Raw genomic sequence first — 10,730 nt, forward strand, 5'->3', positions numbered from 1 at the left:
ATTGTTTCTCATGAATTAATGTAACAACAGCATATCACTGCTATAGTTGGTTGAGATGGATCTTAATTTTGACTTCATATGATTATCATTATTATAAATTAGGCTGCTGAATCTTTTGTCTATAAATTGTTTGATAATTTTTGGGCTTTGTGAAAATTCAGAAAATAGTGAGAACTGCCATCACAATACAATAAACCTTAATATTATGATAATAAATTATTTTAAATTTGTATGTAAGTGTTGTTAAATGACCTTCTGGGTTTCTCAAAGATCACGCGACTATATTTAGCAGAGACATATATGCTTCAATCTGGGACTCGAACATCATGGTGATACATGAGAGGCACAAACTGGGGCCAAGACTGCCACTGCTTGTTATCTCTGCAGACTTTGGAAGCCAAACTTCATGTTTAAAATTAGTGCAGGGGCCCTTTAATTGACCTGCCTTTTTTTCTTATTGTGCTATGAACTCAACTTGCATGAGTGTGCAGCATATTCGCAAAATCAATGTCATGGAAACAGCAGACTAACAATATCCAACAGTGTAGGCTGTGTGGAGTTTAAAATAAAGTCGAAATATCATGAAAGATGCAGGAATTAATGAGTTTTCTGTGAATCTACCAGAAGGAAATGATTGAACCAGCAGGCTCACATGCCAAAGCCATGCAATGTTGACAGTAAGATACAGATCAATAATAATGCAATGACAACTGGACCAGAAGAGAGGAGAGCAGTTTTAAAATGTGGATAGCAACGATGTCATTGGCTTTGGGAAACTGTGGCAGAATGTGCACTCAGAAAGGATGTGTTAAAATAATACACACTTCTTGTATCAGTATTTGTGTTGAATTATCCAATGTTTGTGTTAAAATAACAACAAATATTTCACAGGAGTGACTAACACAACACGTGTTACATTATTGTCCAATCGAGTTGAACAACGTCATCATCCAAATAAAAACTACTCCACCTAAGTATAGTGGCGGTAAAGGCACCAATACGCTGGTTTGTCAACCGCCATTAACATCCAAAAAAGAGGAAGGATGTTTTTCAGTTTATTAATTACAAGTAGCTGAAACTAATACAACAGCCCCTCCCTTCATGGACATTTTGATACTTTTTTGTTGAAACAGTATGTATATGTATTGCAGGACTGTTTCATTAGATTTAATTAGTTGTATCTCATGAATATTAAACTAATTGTACTGTAATGACAATGTAGTCTGAAATACTTGTTGCTTTAAGACTTCACCTTGAATGCAGCTCTTTTGTTTATCATAACATTTTATTATGTCTTTAAACTATTGTTCTGCAATTATTGTGATGTTCTAATCACCAAGTCAAAGCCCTTGACTTGGCGCACATTCTTGGCCTTAAACTGGTTCAGATCTTACTTGTAAATGAGTGTTTTTAAACTGTTGCATTACTACTTTTACACAAGGGAAACATCTGAATACTTCTTCCTCCAATTATTTCTGATCTCATTGCAGACCCATGAACCCAGTAACGCTGCTCAAGTCAGTTGAAATGTGTTGCAATTATGTTGTGAAAATACCCACAACTTCCCCAGAGCATGCAGCTCACCACCGTCCTCTGCCAACAGCATTCACAGCACAAACCAGACAGAAATAGCACTTTCTCCATTTTAGTTTTTCTTTACTGTCTTCACTACTAACAATAAATATCCTGCAAAAACAATGTGCTTATAGTCACAGACATGCCGAAACAAACAACTATTTAAATTAGCTTTGGGCTACCGGAAAGAAAACATAGCTAACAATATTGCACATTTCTGTACATGGCCTGATGGGAAATTTGGCAAAGCAGATGTCCATAGAATCAGGACTAACGGTTCAACTTCTCCCGGGATCAGTGATGGCCTTGTGATAAGACTGAGTGATAAAACACAAGCAAACAGGTACAAAAAAGTTTTTTGTAAAAACATCATAAAGGCAGAATATGTGATAAAAAAAACAAAGGCCCTACAATACTGTGCAAGAGTTAAATATTGAGCAAAAACATTTCAAATCTAATGTATAATTCCTTCTCATAGTCAAAGCAGCAATCTATATATCCACTTCTGTAACACAGGCCCTGATGAGAATACACATAAATATTGCTTTGGTACACACAAATCCGACGTATCTTTTGATGCATAGAGAAATCCAGTTCAAGGCAATGTATTAGACGGTTACATACTCAAAACATGTTGCGTTAGGTTGTGGGGTGATGTAACCGTGCAAACAGAGCATTAATGACTAAATGCAGATACCCAACTAACTGCTAGATGGAGGAATTCTTCCTTCGCGAACAAATATTTAAGCACGGTTCACATTTTCCATGTCCGTCTTAAAACAGTGCTCATATAAGCACAGGTGTTAATTGTGTTAATCATACCTCCTGTTCATACCATTAGGATATCCCTCCCTGGCATGCTGGGGGACAAATCCACAGTCCTGGTTCTGCTTTTAAATCCATTTCAAAGTTCAGCTGAAGCTGATATGAGGCTTCAGCTGCCTCAGTTAGACGGATCAAGTAGTATCAGAAAAACTGCCACAACGCAAAGCGGGAAATTTAAACCCTATAATTTGTTCAAGTATGAACAAGAGGACGGATATCTTCAGGCAAAGCCCGCTTCAAAGTACATATGGGCGATGGATAATAAAACATGTGACCCTATCCTTTAAGTACCATAAATAATTTCACAGGAGAGCCAACCAAAAGGACCAAACATGTATGGGCTCATCCCAAAGACCTCTTTGCCGGAACCTGCAGCTGCCTTGGAAATATGGTCTAATTCTGGGCTACATGGGAACTACAATAGACTATACACCTATAGAAGTGTTGCTTCGTTAGTAAAATAAATCATGTATACTATTGGCAACTTGCCCTGTAAAAGTCGACACACTTGTTTCAAATGAAACAGAAAATGTCCTCCCAGTGATGCGAGTGTATGCATTTACACAGCCTGCATCAGTAACAGGAGTAAAGTTGCGAGCGCAGCCCCCTGAAGGTGTCGTCGTCCTGCCTGCTGGCCTGCTCTCCTTCAAAAAGCATGGAGTCTGGCAGCACCACCCCCTCTAGTGGATCAGGCTGGCAGAACTCCACTATGAATTCCTCCTCGCAGTCCAGCAGCACTCTCAGCCACGCAGACAAGTCCAGTTGGCCCGCGGTGCCGCCATACTCGTCTGGCAGAACCGACCGCGGGATGTTCTGGTGCAGAGAGCGCAGGTCCGAGCCGTGGAGGACGTACTGTAAGAGGAGACGGCACAGATTCAGATACCGATACGGTCATCTGGCTCATTGTTTAAAGTGGCTATGATCCATCAACCTCCTGACGTGCCATAAAACGATGTCACTCATAGTAATGAACCCACAAAGAATTATCACCCAGCTCTGCAGTTCCTTTCAATTCACAAAGATTCAGCTTTGTTTTTAGAATCCATAACTTTATGTTTTTAGTTCACTCTCATCGCAGTTTTCAGCCGCAGTGGGCAGCTGTTGAATTAAAAAGGTGATAATATGTCAGCATTAATTGTGTTCACAGCTCGTTTTAACTATCCCCAAAAAAATTTATAAAATGGTTACAGCCAGTTTAGATTAACCCAAATAAAGTGTTCATAAGAGATATGAGAAAATACAGTGTTGTGGACATCATTTTCTTCAGGGGGGATGAACTCAAACCAGAGTTTGAGTTCATCCCCCTTGAAAAGAAAATGCTTAACCATTGATCCATTTTCTCAGATGAAAATAGACTAGTATTCTGGAGCAGAGGCTGTGAATGAAAGGGAGGAACACAATTGAAAATAGTCCTTTGTTTAAAACAAAAGAGTCAGAGAAGATTCAAGGACAATACTTACCCTCTCTGCCATCTTCTCCTTCAGAAAAGGCTTAATAATAGCAAAGATGCCTTTGAAAATCCTGGGCTCATTTATTATGTTCACAGCCTTGATTCTGATTGGAAACCCATCCTATGAATTAGAAGAGAAACTGCACTCAGAACACTTCCAAATGGTCCTTGTCAAACATTTAAAATGTGTATTGTGTCTTTGTGTACATATTATATTCTCTGCAGTCACAACAGGGAGTGCTAAAGAGCCACTGTTGTAAATGACAAGGTTTGTTTCTCACACGTCTGAACATAGTTACTCATATTTATTGCTGTGTCATAGCATAGAAAAAACATTAAATGCAGTAAATGCTGCATTCGTCCATCTATTCCGGGAATTAGTTATTTGCCGACTTCATATTAAAATTAATCAGATCATACGTTTTTGCCGTGTTTTTACCTGGAGGATGCTCACAACTTTTTTGGCGAGGAACGGGCCCGGATTGGACGCTTGGGACATGCCCACTCCGCTGTAGTCGGCTAAGATGACAATACCGTTCACCTGCGTCTCCTCCGGCTGGATCAGCTTCTCCAGAGTCAGATAAATGGCCCTCACATTGTCCACAAACGGATAATCATTTGGTTTCCATTTTCCTGTAAAAAGGAGATTGAGTTTAGTTATCATACATCATGGTCAAGCCCATCCTGGAGGAATTAGTCAAACAGTATGTACTTAGAGTTTTGGAAAAAATACATAAAGCCAAATAGAAAACAATCATTATAAAATTGTTTGGTCATCATAAAACTGCTTCCAACCTGGTCGGAGAAAGAGGATGTATCGCCCGTTGGGGTCGGGCTGGGGCAGAACTGTGAGGAAGCCCAGGTCCAGGACGTGTTTCACCGTGGATGGCTTCAGGTCCTGGAAGACCTCTGGCCAAGCCTTGCGGCCTGCGTGGTAGTTGAGCAGCAGCTGCAGAGCTCGGTCATAGTCAAACTTCCTGGCCCGCAGGAAGCGTAGGAGAAAGGTGTCGTCGAGGCGGGTCCTGAGGTTGGGCTGTTCCTGGAGAGTGAGGAGGAGAAAAAATGGGCTATGAATACATGGCAATATAAAAAGTTGAGCCTGGTGATATTCTTCTTTTTTTTCTCTTTCTTCTTAAACAAGAAAAGACCAGAAATAACAATGAGTTTGTCCTACTGACATAGTGCCTGTATCTAAATCCTGAGGTATCGTATTCCTCTGTATCAGAGAGCTGCATTGAGTCACACTCACCATGGCTGACATTGGTTCCTTGATAATAAACACTGAGCACTGCATTTTGTTTTTTGAGTCAATTTCATACATTGTCCTGCTGCCGTAAATACGACTGTGGCTCAAGATTGTCCACAACAGATGCACATTTACTCCAGTTTAAGCATTTATTTATGGCACATCTTTAAATATTCACATATTCAGTAGGATCAAATGGGCTTTGGGCCACAGGCTCGTGATGTCAGAAAGTATTTCAAAGTAACACAATGTTTATTTTACTTTGTTGATAATAAAAATGTTAACAGATTATCAACAGTTTTGCCTTTTAAAAGTTAAGAGACAATCTGTTTCTTCTTAAGACCACACATTGTGATTGTTTTTAACGGAGACATATCGTGCTCATTTCCACGGCTTGTTTAAAAAAGGCAGTTTTGTTACACGAGCGCTTCGATACTTTCACAGTGAGCATGTAGCATATACCTGCTTTCTAATTTAAACAAAATTGAAATCTTACTTCTTAGAATATGTGTTTTTGTTTTACTGTATGTTAGTAATTCAAATAATTTTCATAGCAAAATTTGTCGAAATGTGTTTTTTTATTCAGTGCGTACAGTAATCATATTGTACATTGCTGGCTATTGCAAATCAGCTTGTTGAATACATTTTCCAAACTTACATCTGGTATAGAACATTGCATGTTTATGATGAAAAATAAATATATGATGTGATTTAAGAAATTCTAGAATTTGAGTAAGTAGCGTAAATAGTTTTGGGGTTTATATGAACTAAGTCTTCTACATTTTTTAGATGTTTTCTACCTAACTGTCCTGACCTGCTTCAAATATAACAGGCACATAAACAGGAATGCGAGTTTATGTTTATTTGGAATACCTTAATTATCATGTCTCTTAGTGCTTGGACATCTCGCAGACGCCACTCTGGCTTCTCCTGGAGCTCCTCCCGGGCTTTGTGCACCAGCTCAGGGGTCAGGGTGCAGGAATACATGGGTGGAGGGGGTCCAGGGAACCAGCTGTGTCCTGCAGCTGCTGACGGGTCCACTGGAGGAGACCTGAGATCGATAGACTCATGCAGGTCAGCCATGGACTCACTGGGTGAAGCTGTTGGGCCAGAAACACACAACAGGGACAAGAAAGACTATCACTTTAGCTTCTGGCAGATGTCGCACACACTGTGATGGAAGGTAACTAAGTGCATGTACTCGAGTACTGTACTTTAGTAAATACACAATAGATTAATATTATGGTTAGATTAGAATATATATATATATATATATAAATAATGAATTATCATTCACTGTCAAGCATTAACATTTAAAAGCTCTATCTTAAACAGACTTTAGATTAATTTAAGCAATGCTGTGAGCAGTCTTCGGGTAAAAGTATACTTAATATCTGCAGCCGAGCGACTCGCTGAGACTAACATGCACAGGCAACCTGTGTTGTTTGTTGTGCAACTGAAATCCTTTGTGTTATAAATTACAATAGCATAAACGTACACGATGTGAGTGGCACTGTTCCTATATCATGCAGTCAATGAACCAGCCAGTGCAGCCGATATGCGAGCCCGTAGAGCCCTGAAGCTCCACCCCTGCTGCCACACTGAGCTCTGTGTAATTTTTTATACAAAGTTTATTTTTATTGGACGTGTCCAAATTGATCCAAATTTGAAGAGGAACTCCATGGGGTCCCCAGTAATACACCCACCAAGAATCAAGTAGTTAGGATGAGCGGTTCCCGAGATGTGCAGGGAGAACACAGGAGAGATTATTTGCCCAGATGCTGAATACTTCTTCCACCACTGCACACATAGTTTACATCCATCAATACATCTTAACCCAAACTAAACAACATATAGTGGGAATAAAACGTTCCTTGATGGCTGAAACGAGCAGGACAATTCCCTAAAACACTACAGACATGCAAACTGTATGCATTTGTTAAGCAGTCAGATCCTAAAACAAAAGAGTGGCTAATATAATCTGACCATAAGGAGAACCGAAGCGACCCAACTAACACGACTGAATACCAACCCAGATAGGCGTTTAACTTGAACCTCCCAGGACGCACATGAACGCCTTTTATGAGCATGTATTGACAAGATATACAAATATCATTCAGAAGCCGCGGAGAGTAGAAAAGTGTCGGAAATCACAACTGACCTGTCAGGAAAATCCTTTTTCCGGGTAAAGAGATGGCGCTCTCTCATTGGCTCATGTAAAAGCACGTGACGCTGTGGCGACGCAGCAGAGAGGTTGAGGTTTGCGTCTGTTATTTTGAAGGAAATGCTGCGTTCAAGAGCCCCTCGTTAACCTAGCCACTCAAATTGAACAACATTGAGCTTTTTTTTGGTTAGTGTTTTTTTTTTATTCATCAAAAACGTTATTTGAACAAATGTATAATTGACGTGGGAATATTTTACTGGCTAAAACTACATCCTACGACCCTTATGTAGAGGGCTTCGGTGCATATGAACCTCACATGTTTCAAACTAACATGTTTAAAGTCAGAATTTTCATGCAGTAGAGCACACAGTGGCATTAAAGTAAAACATAATAAAGCCTGCCATTGTTTTTACAGTATGACTCCTGCATAATGCATGGAGTTATATTCTTTGGCTTACATAGCTTCAGGAGTCCAACCAGCTCAGTCAAATTCAAGCATGTCTTAACCTCCTGTTACCTTAACATTTACTAACATATTTTACCCTCGGGGTCAATTTGACCCCAGCAATTAAAACCTCCAAAAAATTATTAGAATGAATATTATTTCCCAAGTTTAAGTGTGAGGTACTTTATGTTTGTTTGTTGACTACCTAAATAACCCTTTAAATATATAAAAAAGTTGATATTTCTTATATGTTTGACACAGTGAAAAACAGCCTGGGGTCAAATTGACCCCAAGGAACACCGACATTAAACATTGAATGGGGTCAAATTGACCCTAGAGGTAACAGGAGGGGTAAAGACATAACAACATGGATGACCTGCAACTTCTTGATGTTAAACTCAGACAAAACTGAAGTAATTTTACTCGGCCCTGAGCACCTCAGAGATCAATTATCTGGTGATGTGGTTTCTGTAGATGGCATTGCCCTAGCATCCAACACCACTGTACAGAATCTTGGTGTTATCTTTTATCGGGACTTGTCCTTTAACTACCACGTGAAGCAAATCTCAAGGATTGCATTCTTTCATCTACGTAATATTTCAAAAATCAGGCACATTTTGTCTCAAAAAGATGCAGAAAAATTGGTCCACGCGTTCGTTACTTCTAGACTGGATTACTGCAACTCCTTATTATCAGGCTGCTCTAATAAGTCTCTTATGTCCCTCCAGTTGATCCAGAATGCTGCAGCTCGTCTTCTCACTAAAACTAATGAAAGTGATCACATCACTCCTGCACTAGCTGCTCTGCACTGGTTCCCCGTAAAATCAAGAATCACTTTTTAAAATTCTTCTCTTAACGTACAAAGCCTTGATTGGTGATGCACCATCATATCTTAAGGAGCTTGTAGTACCATATTGCCCCACTAGAGAGCTGCGCTAACTAAATGCGGGGCTACTTGTAGTTCCTAGAGTCTTAAAAAGTAGGATGGGAGCCAGAGCCTTCAGTTATCAAGCTCCTCTTTTATGGGACCAGCTTCCACCTTCAGTCCGGGAGGCAGACACAGTCACCTCATTTAAGAGTAGACTCAAAACATTCCTCTTCGATATTGCTTATAGTTAGGGCTGAATCAGTTTCACCTGGTCCAGCCCCTTGATATGCTGCTATAGGCTTATAGGCTGCTGGGGGACCCTATGAGACGTGAAAGATCCTATCTGCCTGATGGATCATCGAGGTCTGGATCGTGGACTATGACTACTCCAACTATTAATAAACTCTGTAATATTCATTGATTGTGTTGTTACTGTGATTTAATTTGTGTATAATGATTCCTTCTGTAGATGTAAATCTATTACACATGTCCATCCTGGAGCGGGATCCTCCTCTGTTGCTCTCCTGAAGGTTTCTTCCCTTTCTTTTCACCGTGAAGGGTTCTTTGGGAGTTTTTCCTGATCCGATGTGGGGTTTTGGGACAGGGATGTGTATGTGTACAGATTGTACAGATGTGTATGTGTACAGAAGATCAACCCTGACAAGACTGAGCTACTATTCCTTCCAGGGAAAGGCCCCACCCTGACTATCACCTCATCACCTTCTGTGTTGTGTTGGCGGACCCCCCAGGAACCTCGGGGGGGGTGACACACGACAAACTCCTCTCCTGCAACATCGCTGCGCGACGACGACGCGTTCCTGTTACATGCTGCACAACATCAGGAGAATACGTCTTCTTTACCAGAAGGCGGCGCAGGTTCTGATCTGATCCAGGCTCTTTCATTTCTCGACTACTGCAACTCCTGGCCTTGGTCTACCTGCACCTAAGCTCCCTGCAGCTCATCCAGAATGCAGCAGCTCGACTGGTCTTCAGCCTCCCGAAAACCACCCACCACCTCCTCCTCTCTCCTCTCACTGGTTACTGGCGTACCGTGCTCTAGACGGATCGGCCCCCCCCACATCCGGGATGGTCACACCACACACCCCCACACGTTCGTTCGCTCCGCACAGCCAATCGACTTGTGACTACTGCCTCTGCACCTCGAGCTAAAATCTGAACTGTGTGCTGTCCTGGCCTGGGTGGGGTGGAACGGGCTCCCCACTGACATCAGGACAGCAGAAAGTCTCTCATCTTCCGTCGGGACTGAAAACACACTTTCCGACTATATCTGGATTAAAACACAGATTAGCACTTCAGTGGCACTAGATAGCACTTACTTATGGTACTTTTTTGTAGTTCGACATGTTGAGGAAATGTTTTGTATTCTTGTTGTTGTGTTGTTTGTAGTTAGGTTGTTGAAATGCACTTATTGTAAGTCGATAAAAGCGTAAAAGGTGCTAAATGTAAAGCACTCTGAGACAAATTTGTAATTTGTGAAAATGGGCTTTACAAATAAACAGAATTGAATTGAAAATTGAAATTGAATTCATCATTAAAATATGAATCTTCCAGTTAGTTTTAGCTTATGTTAACTTTAATATCTACTATAGGGTTTATGTTGCCTCAATTTATTTTGTATGTGTGTGGGCAGATTAGAACAGATGTATCAACTACATTTGAATACGGTAGATGGCAGAGTTTGCCTTTTTATTGCTTAACCTGCATGTACTGTTGAGGTTTTGGTAAGAAAAAAACTACTCTACTTGGATATCTTTAAGAATGTTTGAAGCTTCCCCTTGTTTTCTAACAGACCTCTTGACAATCTATTAAGTCTAAATGGAGCACATTATTATTATCTGCAGACTTATTCAACTGGAATGTAGAAATAAATCCTTATAGTCAAACCTATCTCTCCCTCCCTCTCTCAAATCAGTGCTATCTATAATGATTTTATGGCACTTTATCAGTCTGAAGCAACATGTTGCATGAGGCTATCAGTGAACAAGCAGCACTGCCACGTTGGACCTATTTTTTTTCTTCCAGACTCCAATATGTGGGATTTCCTTATTAAGTAGTCAGAGAATGTGCAAACCCTTTCATTCCTCAGAAAAGCAAAGATAATGTAAAATATGGTCTGCAGAAAATGAAATGTAAAAA

General features: G+C 40.4%; 1 protein-coding gene across 3 annotated transcripts; it reads right to left on the reverse strand.

Moving 5' to 3' along the window:
• Positions 1-1,627: 1,627 nt before the first annotated feature.
• On the reverse strand, positions 1,628-7,289 carry ttpal (tocopherol (alpha) transfer protein-like). 3 transcript variants are annotated; one of them, XM_056422979.1, is made up of 6 exons: positions 7,258-7,289; positions 5,970-6,196; positions 4,646-4,889; positions 4,290-4,483; positions 3,861-3,971; positions 1,628-3,252 (listed from the first exon to the last, which is right to left on the reverse strand). In XM_056422979.1, the coding sequence occupies exons 2-6, from the start codon at positions 6,177-6,179 to the stop codon at positions 2,974-2,976; spliced, it is 1,038 nt and encodes a 345-aa protein (XP_056278954.1). In that variant the 5' UTR covers positions 6,180-6,196; positions 7,258-7,289; the 3' UTR covers positions 1,628-2,973. The 3 variants fall into 3 exon arrangements, with proteins under 3 accessions (XP_056278954.1, XP_056278952.1, XP_056278953.1); XM_056422977.1 differs by lacking the exon at positions 7,258-7,289 and adding an exon at positions 7,129-7,233; XM_056422978.1 differs by lacking the exon at positions 7,258-7,289 and adding an exon at positions 6,803-7,218.
• Positions 7,290-10,730: the final 3,441 nt, after the last annotated feature.

This window comes from Pseudoliparis swirei, chromosome 9 (assembly GCF_029220125.1).
Source record: "Pseudoliparis swirei isolate HS2019 ecotype Mariana Trench chromosome 9, NWPU_hadal_v1, whole genome shotgun sequence".
In the NCBI taxonomy this organism is placed as follows: domain Eukaryota; kingdom Metazoa; phylum Chordata; class Actinopteri; order Perciformes; family Liparidae; genus Pseudoliparis; species Pseudoliparis swirei.